The sequence below is a fragment of the Carassius carassius genome, chromosome 29, assembly GCF_963082965.1.
Source record: "Carassius carassius chromosome 29, fCarCar2.1, whole genome shotgun sequence".
Taxonomy (NCBI): domain Eukaryota; kingdom Metazoa; phylum Chordata; class Actinopteri; order Cypriniformes; family Cyprinidae; genus Carassius; species Carassius carassius.
The window spans coordinates 20,037,873-20,054,595 of record NC_081783.1 but is presented as its reverse complement, the minus strand read 5'-3'; the positions used below and the strand labels follow the sequence as shown (position 1 = coordinate 20,054,595).

The window sequence follows — 16,723 nt, the reverse complement described above, 5'->3', positions numbered from 1 at the left end:
CAATATCTTATACAGGAACCATAAAACCTGCGACCCTAATTAATGGAAAATAGTACTATGATCTGACTAGTGTTCTTTCCCTATATCTGTATGGGTTTGGAGAAAACCAAAAGATGGCTTCAACCCACACAGTCTCTGTTAAACACATGGGAGATCCGTCATGGTTGGGAAGGACTGGTTTGGTGGTTGGTCTGTGTGTTGTTCACAGTCCATGTGACACTGCAGTATCAAAGTGTGCACTACATCAAAAGATGCCTACAAAGGCTGAGAGCACCAACTGGGACAGATCCTAAGTCAACCGACTTCCGTGGCTACATCTAAACATAATTAGATCTACCTGTGATGTTCTGGAGCTCCAAATGTGAAGGCCGTTTTCACTTTTGCTATCCTTCAAGAAATGCATTTCTGCTCTGATTTTAATATTATATGTGTGTGTGTGTGTGTGTGTGAGGTTACTCCACCTGCTGAGAGAGCCTCGAGAACGGCGCAGCCATTTCCCCACCACCTGCTCCACCCGACCGACTCTCCCTGGAGATCGACTTCTGCTTCTCTCTCGCTCCTCCATCTAACTGAGAGATAGAGACACAGGCAGAGAGATGAGCGGACAGAGAATACGGATGACGGTCATACAGTGTAAAACACAATTTTTTTTTTACATCAAACATCAAAATTTACTTTTTTTGTTTTATATGGTTTGTGGCATGTTGTCCATGTTAATTAGCTTTATTAGTCATAATTTTAATGTACTCCTAAAAGCAGTTTGTCCGCGATATGATTTTTTTATGTTTTTGAAAGAAGTGCATTTATTTGATTAAAAATATGGTAAAATAGCTACACTGTGAAATATTATTACAATTTAAAGAATGGGTTTCTATTTTAATATCTTTTAAAATGTTATTTATTCATTTGATGCCAAGCTGAATTTTCAGCATTATTACTCCAGTCACACGATCCTTCAGGAATCATTATAATATGCTAATTTGATCCTCAAGAAACATTTACGTTTATTACGATTAGTGCTGAAAATAGTTGTGCTGCTTCATATTCTTGTGGAGACTGTGATACACTTTTATCAGGATTTTTAGAGGGATAGAAAGCCCAAAAGAACAGCATTTATTTGAAACTGAATTCTTTTGTAACAATACAAATGTCTTTTCTGTCACTTTTGTTGGGATTCTTGCTCTTCTACTAAGTATTGCTGACACCATCTTGCACTACAAATTTTTGTCCAAACAAATGCTCTCTGGAATGGGAATGCTCCTCCCTCTTATACAACCTGCGTCTGACAAGTACAAGTTTCATCTCTGAGATTTATTCTAAAGACTACCGAGTATTGAAATAGGGACAAGCCTTGTTGCAAAAGGAAATACATCAACAAAGGAAAGAAAACTCATCAATGGTTTTTGCAGAGCCAACATGAAATGGCATTCACAATCCATTTTACATCTATAAATGAGTCAAATCCATTTAATTCAATTTCAGATGCAGCTTATTCCATCCTTCTTAATTCATATTCTCCTATCAACACTCTCTCTCTCATTCTGTCCTGTCTGTGAGCAGGGTTTAATATATGCTAATAGCAGCGGCACAGTCATGAGGTGACACCAGGCCTGGCATTTAGAGGACAATCAGCAGACAAGATATCACATGCATAATAACATCAGCCTTCTACAGATGATAGAAAGAAACACACACTGCACCTATTCAGTCTGTTTAAATACCTGCACGACTTCTTTCACTTCTCTGGACTACAAACAGCTACAAACACACATGCATCTCTCTGTTTCAGGCACACACTGTTGTGTGTTATCTCTGCTGTCAGACGTAAGGGAGCCCTAGTCCTTACACACTTACTCAATCACTCACAAACCACACTCTGAACGTCTGATCAATATGCACAGTTTTCATCATGCTCAGAATAATCGACCTGATTATGCACTGATTTGCTGGTTGCACTGCATGCTGAAGAGGGTCATGTGACCTTTTGCCTTTGCTCTATGAGATTGCATTCAGTCTAAATCTTGATGTCTATGAGGTTTGGTCAGTATACTGAAATGACATTTACAAGAATGCTATGAAATGCGTGTCATTTACAAGCAACACTAAGAGTATTATTCAACAAAACCTGATGGCCAGCATCCTTTAGCTAAGCTATATGTTGACCATTAAAACTTAAATAACCTGCTCAGCAAGATTCACTTCAAACAAATCTTTTTATCATTTCAGTAATTAATAATAAACCAGTGTGCTACTTTATAGATTAGTGTTCTGACACTTTTCATAATCCAACAAAATGCAACAATGTGTGATATCGAGCTTGTGTAACTAGGCAGTGTTGTTAATGATAACTATTAAAACAATTAAATAAAAAATAAATAAATGTAAAAAATAATCATTAATTTATATAAGGATTAAATCAAATAAATTGGAATAATTCAATTTTTTTTTAATTAGAAAAAATGTAAATAAAACAAATTACTAATATATCAAACAGTAATAGATTATAATGAAATATATGTATGTATGTATACTTTGCCGTTTAAAGGTTGGGGATCAGTAAGAAATAAAAATAGAAGAAATAAACTGTAATTTTATGAAATATTATTCCATATTAGGGGTGAGCTGGACCGCAGACAGAAGGCAAAAGGGCAAACAAGTGCTAAGCATCTCTCGGGGAACTCCTTCAAGACTGTTGCAAGACCATTTCAGGTGACTACCTCTTGAAGCTCATCAAGAGAATGCCAAGAGTGTGCAAAGCAGTAATCAAAGCAAAAGGTGGCTACTTAGAAGAACCTAGAATATGACATATTTTCAGTTGTTTCACACTTTTTTGTTATGTATATAATTCCATATATAATTCCACATGTGTTAATTTATAGTTTTGATGCCTTCAGTGTGAATCTACAATTTTCATAGTCATGAAAATAAAGAAAACTCTTTGAATGAGAAGGTGTGTCCAAACTTTTGGTCTGTACTGTACGTCTGGAGCAGAAATGCTGTGGTGTGAGTTACACACCTAAGTTTAATAGTTAGGATCACAGGACATATGATATGAGCAACAATAATTGTAATGCTCCATTAACAACATCCACGATCTAATGGATCAAATTAAGCCCTGACCTACTGTATATTCCAAAAATATTCATTCTGAATATTCAAATGCTGCTTCATGCTGTATGTAAATTGAAAATGCATGTAAACCCAGTTCAGATGACCTCTTGATCTCCAAGGCTCCTCGAGAGCAGCTAGATTTGCGGCTCTCATGGTACTGTGACAAACTGGATTAATCCAGCATGCAATCAGAGCGCTGAACATGTGCGTGTGTGTGAGGTATTAGTGGATTAGTACACCCACCTAGCAAGGGTGTCATTTAGTCACTCGTTTTAATCCGGATTGATCCAAATCTGCAGATCCGAGACGGGCAGCTGCACTGCACTTATGTGTTAAGCAGGAGATACTATTGATATTTTTAATAGCTCACAGCAAAAGTAATTGGATGAGAGTAAAATGACTGCAGATAATAAAACAGTAAGGTTTTATGTAAAGAATTTCTGTATGCAGCTGTGTGTGTTTGTGTTTGTGTGTGTGTGTGTGTGTGCTGAGTCAGCTAAGAGCCGCTGCCCTTGTGGAGTCATGAAGATGTCTGCAGTGACAGTTTCAACTCCTGTTCATCCATAAAAACATGAGGTCTTTTCTCTCTCCACCTGCATTTCTGCATCTTCTGCAAGACTCAGATCAAACAACCATCAAGCACAGCTCTCGGTTTCTGTCCGAGAGTATGTGGAACATCCACACTTGTGTATTGATTTTTAATAAAGTCGTACTGCAAAAGGTTCTTCCTATAGCATATACACACTGGAGCAGGGCCGTGCAGAGACCTTTGGAGGGGCAGGTGCTCAAAGTATAAAAGGGGCACATAGAACAAGGCTTTAAATGGCACTGTTCAAAATATCAATACAGCAATATATTGTGATGCCTTCCTTGCTGATTCGCGTATCGATATGGATGATTATGTATTGATACGGCAGCAAACGCTCTGATGCAGTTTTGAAAAAGAAAAAATAGAAAAGACAATTTTAAGTTTAAAAGTTAAAAAAATATTTTCTTTCCACCTAATAATAGCTCTGGGATCAGAAACTGAAATGTCTTAAGTTGTCCCAACCTGATGGCTTTTTCTTCTCTGTTTCTACAGAATAATTAAGAACAGCAGTTATAGTAAAAACTATAGAAACGCTTGTGCCTCTACATTTTCCTCTTTCTCACCAGCCTCTGTCTCCTGGCTTGCTGTTCCCTGCTCCCTTTCTGTCACTTGTGCCTCTACATTTCCCTCTTTTTCTTCCTCTGTCTCCATCTCCTCATCTGGGGCCCGTTTCACAAAGGAGGTTAAGTGAAAACTCTGAGTATGTTTACCCTGAAATGAGGGAAACTCTAGGTTTTCTGTTTCAGAATGGGAGGTTTGTCAAACCTGAGAAAGCAGGGTAAGTCAAGCCCGTTTCTGAAAGAGAAGTGCAAATCTACTGTAGCTCCGCCCTCCATCGACACATAATGTTAAATATGACACATGTGAATAACGGCTTCAGTGGTGTAGGCACTAGGCAGTAATGTTTTTGGCATGGAAACTAGCTTGTAATGCTATTGATTGGGTTAGAGTCCGGCTTTTGCCGAGCTCCTTCTTCTCACTTTTCCCATTCCACGTTACATTAGAATTTATTTTCAATAAAAATGAACAAAATGTTATAAAAGTGGAAGTAAAGTGCCTAACGAGTGTTTAATAATGATACAACTATTTATAATTGTAATAAATATAATCATTTACATTATGTTATTATTGCATCCTGTTAATGTATAACAATACTGAGGTGCAAATGTATGTGCCAGTGTAAAGTATAACTAGCATTTAATTATTATTTACACTTAGTCTGTTGCAAAGAACTGCTACTTTTACATGGTAAATAGAATATATCACGATTTTCACTGTACATTTTTTTCTGTAAATAGCATCTAGAGCTACTTGCACTTAGCCTACTGTAAATAGGATCTATCGCTAAGAAAGTATGTTAATTCCACTTAGTGTAAATAGCCACTGCCGTATTTTTCTTACTCTATTGGCAGATTGTAAAATAAGAAAAATACACTTAAATATTATTATTAATATGATTATCTTATATATATTTCTTGCCCATGAGATACATAAAATGATTAAAATGATGACTATTAATTCATTATTCTAATGTTCTGCCAGTTTTCACCTGTGATATTATAACACTGATAAGAATTACATTTGTATCGAGTCTGAAGTATGCAGATGGATTTTTGGCAGGAGCTGTTGCCATGGTGAATCGTAATATCGGCGCTCCATTGATACTGGCTTTTTAAAGTAGTGGTGCACGCGCTTAACTCAGAGTCATTCAATTTAGAGTTCATTAAACCAATTAATTTCAGCTGTTCTGTAACCGAAAACTCAGAGTTTCCCATCTCAGGGTAAGTTAACTCAGAGTTCAAGTTTAAACTCAGAGTTGGTTGAACCTCCTTAGTGAAACGGGCCCCAGCTCTATTACTTTCAACTCTCTGTCCATTTAGAAACAAGGCATAATTTACTATTTCAGCATTAATCTATTATTTTAACCATCACTACTGTCTACTCTTGCACCTAATCAATAAGTCCACCTTAAATATTGATACAAAACATTAAACAACTGATACACTGGAATATAGTGATTCATATTATTATTACTGTTGCAGTTGTTGTTGTCTAAAATTGAACACCTTTGCAATGTAAACAAATGACAGGCTACAAGTGTTATTCATCTCCTTCACACTGCACTTTGATGTCAGGTTTCAGATGTCAATATATATATATATATATATATATATATATATATATATATATATATATATATATATATATATATATATATATATTTGTTTCACATTTAAATATAATTATATTTTAATTCATTTCTTAATTGTTTTTATTTTTATAATGATAATTCAGAGAATGAGAAAATCTGAATAAGCCTTACCAGTGTTGTGATAATTAATTTTAAGGCACTCTATGTTTTAAAAAATAAATAAATACTTTAATATAATACTAGTTTAGTCAAATAACATAAAAAAGACCATACCCCTCGATGCCTCTGAAACTTTTCTCCCTCAAACAGCACGCTAACGTTACTCTACACTACAGGCTACACACAGCAATATAAACATATCTGCATGTTCTCACATCACATCGTTCTTGTAAAATAATAATAAGTAAATAAACATCAAAATCACTTCGCTGAGAATGAAACACCACTTACCAGCTGGCGCAGTGTTAATAATATCCTCTAGCAATTAAAAAATGCGCGTGCAGCTTGAGAGGAATCGTCCCACTTGGAGGAGGTCGTCGTCGTCAGGTGAAAGGTCATCATGTGGGTCATTTTATTTTAAATTATTATTAATAAATTTTACTAATATTTAGATTGGGCATGGGCAGGCATTCACAAAAGTGCATGTTATTACAAAAAAATTGAGGAAAATTTGCTTTCACAAAAGGGCACTTTGGGCACCAAGGGGCAAAGGGGCAGGTGCTCAAGCTCCCAACCCCCCCCCCCCCCGCACGTAACTGGAGAAAGCTCTCAAAGCAAAAAGCTACCAAGTTGAATCTACAGTATTATATATTAATATAGTTTGTGTTGACTGCCTTCTGTACTAGTTGTTGTAAAACAAGAAGAAATGTTGGAAATCTGTTTTTTTTTTCATGTTTCCTTAGTTAAATCCATTTTGATAATAGAATTTAGGAAGTCTGCATTACAAAATATAACAATGTTAACAATTTGCTGTAATCTTATTAAATATTAAATAATATTAGTCAACATTCTAGTGTATATCCCTTTATTCAGGAAGAGTCTGCTTTCTTGACTTTTAGCTGAGCACTTTAAAGTTTCCCTTCAAGTTAAGCCAATAATTTTGCCACCGTTTTTTAAGTAAACTGAACTTGTTAGACTTTAAGGTGTAGGTTAATGTCCCACACTTTTTTCAAGTCAAGTCAAAGTAATAAAGAGGAACAGTGATGATTTAGTAAAATTAATCAATTATGAAACAACTTCAATTTCAGATATAAAGCAGCTCTACAGAAGACAATTTTAGTTCAGTCTTGTTTAAATAGTTTTAAGTTGAGTTAACTAGAAAAATACATATTATTCACTATTGAAATTTACATGATTTTATCATTTCTTTTAATCTCAGGGACATATCAAGGACTGGAAAACCTATTCAGGTTTATATATGGCTGGACTGAAACACAGAAATATGTGTACATGTTTAAAATTCCAATCCAAAATTCATTATTTAAAGATTATTTCACAGACATAACTTGAAATCTAATTTGCATGCCACTAAGAGCCTCAAACGAAAATTTTGAGTATCTCGCAAATATCTAATAGACAAACCTTGCAAACTGGCAATTTCAACATGTTCTTGCCACTTTTTTGTATAATATGAATCAGCAGAAGGGCTTCGAGTAGTTTATCTAAAGCTAAGACTAGACACTTCTCGGCCAAAAAAAGATGCAATGCGACCAGACTTCATGCTGAAAGAAGACAGGCTCTATGACACTACATTCAGCCTCAGTATTTCATTTGGTTCCTTTGAGAGCTGCTGTAATGACACTGCAGTCATCAGCCTGCGGCGGTCCAGTAAAAGCTCAGATTTAGACACTCGCACTCAGCTGCTCCCGTTCACAATCACTCAGCACTCCTGTTAGGCTAAGTGATTTCTGCCCAATTCATTCTGTCATTCTCTGACTAATACTGCACAGTTCAGTCAAAATCACTAGCTGTCACGCTCAAACTCAATTAATATTGTCTTAATGCAGCATTACTACACTCGCACTCTTACACACTTACTAAGGTGCTTCACGATGCCACAAAAAATACCTTTTTGTCTAAATGGTTCCATAAAGAACCTTTAACATGTGGTGAAAGAAGGTTCTCCAGATTATAAAAAGGTAAGAAAGAGATGGTTCTTTAAAGAACATTTGACTGAATGATTCCTTGTGAAATCATAAATGCTTCTTCTATGGCATTAAGTGTAGTGTCTCTAATAACTTCCCACTATTCTGCACACTACTAGTGTGTACTATTTGTTTTTTATTTTTATATAACGGTTTTAAATTTATGTACGTGTTGTTTTTTGACATATAGGGTCAGCCATCTTGTTATTTTGTTTTATAGGCCATGGTTCAGGAAGAGCAATATTTTATTCTCTCAAAGGCCTGTAATGAAGAGAATGACAATAAATATAACTTGACTTTTGTACAGTCTGGCCCCATGACTGCAGTTTCAGCAGCGTCGGTTGCCAGGTTTTTGATAGTCTCTTTGCTTCAATATATCACCAAAAAGGGCCAAGATGTCTCTTTTGAAACAAAAAAAGAAAATATTTCATTTTTGTAAGCGATGACTGCTGGGTACAATTGAAGATCGTCCCTCAAAAATGAATTTACAGTAATACATTAAGACATTTGATGAACCTACATTATAAAACTGACACAAGATCGGTTTTTGTCCCTATAACTTCATAGCTGGACTAAAGAGACTGACATGAATGATGCTAAATCATAGTCTTACTGTTATTCATCTATAATCAGAGCTATAAGTCATCCTAACAGCCACTAGGCATACATCCACAGGATCTCCACTGCATCTGACCGTGTGATCCAGAGCACACCGGAAAGCTGCTCTCAGCTCCGAACCACCTCAAAGCATCTATTAATGCTGCCTAAAGTAACTCTACACCCTCCCTCCTTCCCTCCCATGTCTGTCCCAACCCCCATCTCCTCTTGCACTTAAGCAGACGGCTATAATAAGCACCATGCACGCTCTTAAGGAAGACCGTCTTGCTCACACTTCCTCTCCATCCCGTTCTAAATGCAGGATCCATTACAGAAAGAATCACTTTTAATATGTAACCGTAACCCGTGTGCTCAGTCACTAGGTCAAATATCCAAGGCTCTTCACCAATGCAGGAATGACTCTAGATGATAATCTGCTAGAGGACATTCTCCATTAGTATTTATTATACTTGCTTGAGTGCTTCACATTGCCGGTTGAATGCACTGGCCATCAACAGTCATGCAATGTGACTGTGACCCACTGCACTGTGAGAGTGACCTAAATGTAAATTGATGCGATGACAACCAACTTTCCTTATTTCTTTAATGTCACAATGATTTCACCTATCCCATGCAGTGTTATTTTAGTGTTATTTATATCAGATTGGCAGCTATAAGGGAACTTATAGGGAACTTACATTTCCAGTTCCATAGCAAACGTATAGCACTCTACATAGTCATAGTCTAGTCACTACTTTTATGGTGCATTTTATGTCCTTTTAGGAGCAAAAGTGACCTCCTGCTTGCTTTCAATGTAGGGAAAATAGCATATGAACATCATGAGCATTAAAGCCAATTATACCTGACTTCCATTTTTAGATGAAGTATTCCTTTAACACAAACTACCTGTTTTCGTAGTGCAAGGAAAATCAAACAGGTATGGTTTTCATTCATTCAGATACACAATCGAAGCCACAGCAGCTCGAATCCCTGAGGGAATGGAAGCTAAGTATCTTCAGATACATAAATCCCTGGGTGTTTCTAATAGAAAATATGCTTTCTGTATGCATATTGGATGCATCCATTTGTTACACTTGCATCTTTTACAGCAGACTAGCTTGATGAAATGTAGCTCACCTGGGTGTGGCTTGTGTCCGAACAGCTCCAGAATCCAGAAATCTCAGCGTGTGATTGGATGTCACATCTCTCTTGTGCAGACTGGTTGAGAGGTGGCGGAAACGGGCCCTCACGACCATCAGGACCAATGAGAACTGATCTGATAGAGGTACAAGCATATTCATAATTAGAGTCAGAAATATATGTCCTACAATGTAACATATATTACTGACTATATTAGATTATGTTCATACTTGTATTATGATTACAACTGGGCAACACCCTGAATAATAATAATAATAATAATAAAAATGTATCGTTTTGTTTTTTTAAGCCAAATACTTAAGATAGTCTTGTTAGTTAGTGTCTCTGATTAATAAGTGGCATGAGAATTGTTAAAGCTGGAGTTTTTGCCTCTTTGTCACCATCTCTGTTTGAAACCTGCAATTGCAGTTATTTGCAGAATTACCTTTCCCGCTTGAGTTGTGCACGGCTCCAGCACGGATAACCTACTAGCCAGGACAACTTCTTTATGTTTACACATACAGACATGTTATGACGCGCAGCATGCTCAAATTAGAAAACATAATTTTCTTCTTATTAGAAAACATTATTATAAGCGAACCGTTGTGAGTCAGGCTAAAGTAAGACAGTAGTTTTGAACACTGGCTGGTTATGTACTTCCTCAGAAATTGATTCGTATAATTTTTTACCAAAAAAAGTTACGGACTGCAGCTTTGAATTTAAATAATTTGTAATAATCAGTTCAAACTTTACACTTCAATGAATCAGTTCCAAACTCTGAATGAACAATTAATTTCCATTATTGCTCAAAATGATTCCATGTGGCATTTTTCATGTTAAAATGGTTTAGTTAAAATATATGCAATGCTGTTTATTATCGTATAATGTAATATTGGTGAATTTAAATGAAAACATTTCATTAATGTTCTTCATATTTTTATTTTAGTGAAAACAGTGTTTGGTTTAAATGATGGTTCTTGATTGGGGGAAGAAGAAACAACAACATTTAGGCCATTTCAGTGCAAACATTGAGACACTAGCTCCAATATTATCGGAAATACAAAAGACTGTGTGTAACTGAACACCTGGCCTGCATCAGAATCAGCAAATAAATCTGCATTTCTGCATTAATCCTGATAGATTAATCTATTTTCTGTGCTGAGCCTCACTGCAGTAATGTGCAATGTTTGTCCATCGAGCACGCTTTATTAACATTTCAGAGTGTGTAGCTCTGTGACTTTCAGTCCAGTGCACATGAAATCATGCGATGGCGGCAGTCATGCAACAGTCACGAGAGCCGTCCTCAGGCTGCGTCTCTCTAGGTTTGCGTCACATACATTGGGCTCTTTCATCTTATAGCATCTGCAGGACTTTGACCCCCTGGATGGGATTTCCATTTCTCAATGTCCCTGTAGTGCAGCCCTTGTGGAGTTGAAGTCCAGCTTTTCAATGCTTGCCCTCTTTAGCATGCGATGCTGCTGGGTAACTAGCTCGTATGCTTTTTTTTAGTTCACTTTGTGTTCATTGTTTTCTTTTAATATATAAAAAAATACAATAATAACTCTGAATAGGTTTGTACCTATATATGAGAAACATGTTTCTTGATTAATGGAGAAATTAAGTCAAAACACAAAGTGATGTCTGCGAAATGGAAATCCATTTCAGAAGAAGACAAATTATGAAGACATTTTCCTTCTTTTGAATAACAAATCATTAACAGTTAGACCATCTAGACCTTTGTAAGAAACAACAGATACCTATATAAAAAGTCAATGAGACCATCATGTGTGCAACATCTGCGGTTTTCTTCTGCATGGACAAAATAAAAGAATCCCTGCTCAGCAACAAATTTGTCAAGAAGCAGTCAGTGAGAAATGGGCAGATAAACAGACCAGGCATGAGTCTGACCTGTGGTCCTCAACACCATGTCGCAAGAGTTGCCTCAACAGCATGGCTCTCTAAAAATATGCTATTTTTAAACCCATTGAATAGCATAACACTTTTTTCAATCTCCCCACAGAAACAACATCTCTTTGCTCTCCAAGAATACACTGGTGGAAATGTGCAAACTGTATTGGTGTCTTCAGGATCATTTGATTGCTCAGACACAAACAGTCCCCGGGGAATCGATAGAGATCGTGTCGGCGCAATGGAGAGTTTGTCTCCTATCCTATCTGACTGGGACAGAAATGGATGTTTGCTTGTGACTCTGACATTTACAGCTCTCATTAAACTGCTCCTACAGCAGTCGAAGAAAAGGGCTGCAAACGAACATGAACAAAAACCATTGACAATTTGGCATGAATTTTGTCATTCACAAATTCTTTTATGGATATGCATGATACTTAAAGTTGTGTGGCTAGTTGACAAATTTTTCCCTGAAAATTGAAGCTAGAATAGTATACAAGAGTGCATTTATAAACACAATGAGGCTGTGAAAGTAACTAGTGAGCAGTACGGGTGACCCTGAATAGTCGAAAATTCAATGCTTCGATAGGAGGAGCCTAGTCTCGCGTAGCCAGACCTTCAGACATAAGGTCTGGAATGCATGGCAACTTTCATTGGCCCACCTATGAGGCCATTTGACTGACTTGTCCAACAACCAATCACAGTTAGTTTCATTCAGCGTCACGTTTCGAGGCATGGAAATGTCGCCACAATAACAGACTAGGGTGTAAAACTCTCAGACATAGTTTAAAAATTCTATGCCGCGAACTTTAAATATTTCACATGCTTTTGAAAATACAGCATTTAGTTGATCCTGATAATCTCTTGTCGTCACAGTTGTAAACATGCCAGCTTTCTTCTTTCGAGAGGGGGTTTAGCAGCACGGTATCTTTGTTTCCAGGTGGAAGTTAAAGAACGCGACATTCAACCAAGAATTCAACCAATCCGATGACGACTTTGACACTCAAAGTGTTTCCACTTTTGTGTCCCATATGCATCAGACGTTTAACCAGCAGTCCATGGGAGTGACGTCTGCGGCTGAGACTAAGAGAAGCCTGATTCGACTACCAATCTCACAGTTGAATATTCGCTGAGGTGTTATGATCATACCATTTTGGCTATATGGGGGTGCTCAATGTCTGGTTTCACATAGAACTACCAGTTTTCTCCCAATAAGTTAATATACAGCCTATTAGGTTAATGCTGTAAATAAGAATCTGAAAAGAAAGAAGCTTTTAATAAATATTTTTAACGTGCGTGAATAAATCCAACCACCTCATGACAGTTTTAAGTTCTACTTTCCATGATCTTTAATCGAGAGGAGCATCTTGGTGGCAGGGATTTAAATATTTAACAAGACTCAAATTAACACAGGCAGAGTTTAAGACAGATTTTTTTTTTCTCGATCAGGTACAGGGTACAAGTGATCATTTAATTTCAAAAACATTTCAGTCGGTTGATTTTTGCACGCTGTGAACATAGGCACCGACAAGAAAACTTAAAAAAAACGTACAAAACACAAAACTTCCAAGAGATCACGATGAAGACGAGGGACAGCTTTTTAGGGACAGTGCTCTTTGTGTGCTTTATATTCTATAATCAATTCAGAATTTGTATAGAACTTCTATTTTTTGGCCACATACACGCTGCAAAGTTTCGGGAATGACATCCGCATATTTATGCGGGATTCACACTCAAAAGAGTGTTAAAAAAAAAATTTAATTCTGAAAACAGGTCTAGATAAAACTAGCTGTGTTTGAGCAGTTTTCACAAAAACTCATATTTAGGCGATTGCATGGAGTTTTATGTGGCAGTGGGTTGTGCTTCAAAGTCGGAAAAAAGTATCAGTTAGAGTAAACATGCAAACAAGCTTCATCAGATTCCCCTTGCATCTGTTGATTTCATCTTGTGTGGATTATTATTATTAATTTTATTTTATTTTTTTCGTGCAAATCTCCGATTTCATCAGCTCAAACAAAATGATATGTGGCCTGCTAATGTTAACTATCTTATAATAAAAAAAAAAAGTTATTTACCATATTTGTATCTGCAAGACAGTCAGTTGAATATCTGACTACTTGATTCTAGGTAATGTATTTTGCCCCCAAAACATATGTAGTGGCAAGATTCCACAATTCTGATTTGACTATGTAAATCCTTAGTTGTAAGCATGTGTTTATCTGTTTGGTTTGATGTTTCTGATGTTTAATGTCTCTGATAACTTCTGTAGTCCCATTTAGCCACTTGTTAGCAACCACCTTTTAAAGGCAAGTAAAAGCTAAAATAAACACAAGGGGGTGTTACTAATGTATTTTATGTTAACGAATAGAGTGTGAGAATATCTCCAGATCCAGATAACAGACCTTATTTCATTTAAAATAAACCTAAAAATTCATTCAAAAAATCCATTGCATTGGGAACGAAGGAACCAGAATTGCTAACAATGCTAAATTGTTTCTGGGTGGATTATAAATGCATGCTCTCTATTGGATTTTTTGCATTGATTATTGAAAACCCCACAGAATTTGAGAAAGAGTACTGCAACTCCCGCTAAGCAACAAAACAACCCAAACACTATTGCAAGTTGCAACTGCATTAAACTACATCAGAACCCAAAACACTCTGTCCATCTGGACACTCTTTCATTGCATTTGTCCTTGCTTTCACCCATCTTCCCCTCAGCTGACACAGTCCTGTCTTTCCCCTCCACCAACCACCTCGCTCTCTTTCAGCAGGATTGAGGGATTACATGGAATCAGGAGGATGATTCTGCGGGCTCTGCCACTGAATGTTCAAATTCAATTTGAACTGAGAACAAGACAAGTAAAAGACAAGGCAAGATTGGGCCAAGATGGGCCGCCCCACAGCAGCCAACAATGGAAGGGACTTAGCAAGAGCTAAACTTGCATCTGTATTGTGTCTGGGTTTATTATTACAGTGGTCAATGTAAATAAAAATTCTGTCATCAATTGCTCATTTCATGGAAAAATAGGATGAGAGATTGTAAAGAATGTCCAAGCCATTGCCGAACATTTCAAGAGTTTCGTTTTTTGTGTAAATATTATGACTTCAATTATATTGAATTGTATTTAGAGTCACACACTTTCAACGTCTTTTACACATCTTGGGCCAGATTTTTCTAAACAGGGCAAATTAGTGTAAGAGCACAATTCCATAAAAGCGTTGATGGGAGGGGAAATTTCTGTGGGTGATTTACTGACAAGGTGCATTTAAAGAACATAGATGCAACATCTCATTTCCATAATGACCAGTGCAATCTACTAAGATCAGCGCAAATTACAACCAAGAATTAGTTCACCCAAAAATTTAAATTAGTAAGATATATCCTATAAAATTTGCATTTTATGGGTGTAAAATAATGGCACAAATACCAGTGAAGTGACGAACGCAAATCTTAGTAAATCACGTAAAGTGATTCATTTAAATACTCTCCTCCCATAAATTTACAGATTGAAAGGGAAACTCTTACAAATGCATATTTAATAAGGTGAGTTGCGAAAATAACTTATTTCCCACTGTGTGTCTTTAGGAAATCCTGACAGTAGTTTCTTAATGCGAAATGAGGGTTTGCGCTGGAGCAAACTGATAGTAAATCTGGGCCCTAGTATTTTGTCTACCTTTACAGTATTAACGTTCTTTCAACTTTCTCAGCATTGAAACAAAAACTGATATTATTCCAACCACATTTTTAATGTTGAAGGTAGGTAATGTCTCGAATGGGAAAGCAGTCAAACTCTATGCAAAAATGATACAGTAGTTTTGAAAAGTTTTCTTTGTCTCAGCTCTCAAATTGCATTTGTTTTGCATATATTCAAACTTGAGACTGTAAACAAATATACGTGCAAGACTTTTAATAAACGTAACTTGGAGTCTGTTCTGATAACTTAAACTTCAGACTTTCATGGTTTATTTGCCATAATTGGAGTTTGTCAGAGCATGGTTACAAAATTCTTTCACAGTATATAAAACAGCTGTTCAGAGATTCCTAAAAAACAAAACAAAACAAAAAAAATTATAATATGGGTTTGGAGTAACAAGAAGGGAAGTAAATTACTATTCCTTTTAGCCCTAATATTTAATCATTATTCAGACATGTATTTTAGAAACAAGTTCTTATTTAGAAAGAAGAAAGACTTTAAGAGGGACATATTGATATAATACTTGAATGCTTTCCAATAGTAGGTTCGTGCATGAGTAGTTCTGCACACTGAGAGACTCAAAGAAAGAAACTATTAACCATAGGCCCTCCAGGTCTAAACGCCACTGAATTTAAGACATTCCACAGAGATTTCTAACATTTCACATAGCGCAAATGCACGTAAAATGTAATGCATCGCGTCCAGCTCTATTGACTGTTCTTTGCTGCATCACATTCCTGAATAACGTGTTAAGATGTTGCATATGTTCTTAAAACGAGGGTTTGGTCCTTGGTTGGCACTGCACCACTTGAGGACTAAAGAAATGCAGCAGACAGATTGCGGTTCACAGCTTCAGTCTGTAACTAGGTCAGATGTGTTTCATCCTTTACTCATTAACTAACAGCCAAATAAATGGTTGAGCCCTATTATAATGGTGTTTCCTTTGCTTTGTCTGTGCAGTCAGCAGGTTGTTGTGTGTGTTGAAAATGATTCCACGTTTCCTCTTTAGCTCTAATTAAATCGCCCCTTCTCTTCCCTGTTCTGCCTGTCAGAGCCGGCCATTAGCATAATAAAAGAAAGAACCTTTTGAGCAACCTCTCAATTCAATTCCATCGGCGACCGAGGGCTTTCAGCTCCCAGCATGCTGGTAAATCTAGGCACCATTTGGAGATTAATATTCGACATTTGCCCTCGCATCTGGTAATTAGAGAATGTAGAGACTTCTGGGGGTCTGTGTCTTGGGACAAGATAAGTTGGTACTGAAATTTCAAAAATACACTGAAAGTCAGGCTGCTTTTAGTCTGTGTCTTATAGCTTTTGCTAAAAATACACTAAATTAAATTTCAGCAAGAAAAATAACTTGTTTGACAGGATGCACACACAA

The 16,723-nt window shown here is 36.6% G+C and overlaps 1 protein-coding gene across 1 annotated transcript in view; it reads right to left on the bottom strand.

Annotated features, from left to right (window-relative positions):
- The window catches only part of LOC132109848 (uncharacterized), a 36,471-nt gene that overhangs the window by 15,947 nt on the left and 3,801 nt on the right, over positions 1 to 16,723 (bottom strand). Inside the window, exons 2-3 of the mRNA XM_059516233.1 lie at positions 9,731 to 9,869; positions 462 to 569 (exon numbers count right to left, since the gene is read on the bottom strand). Of these exons, the coding sequence (XP_059372216.1) occupies positions 462 to 565 (104 nt within the window). The 5' untranslated portion in view covers positions 566 to 569; positions 9,731 to 9,869. The remainder of the gene's footprint in view (positions 1 to 461; positions 570 to 9,730; positions 9,870 to 16,723) is intronic.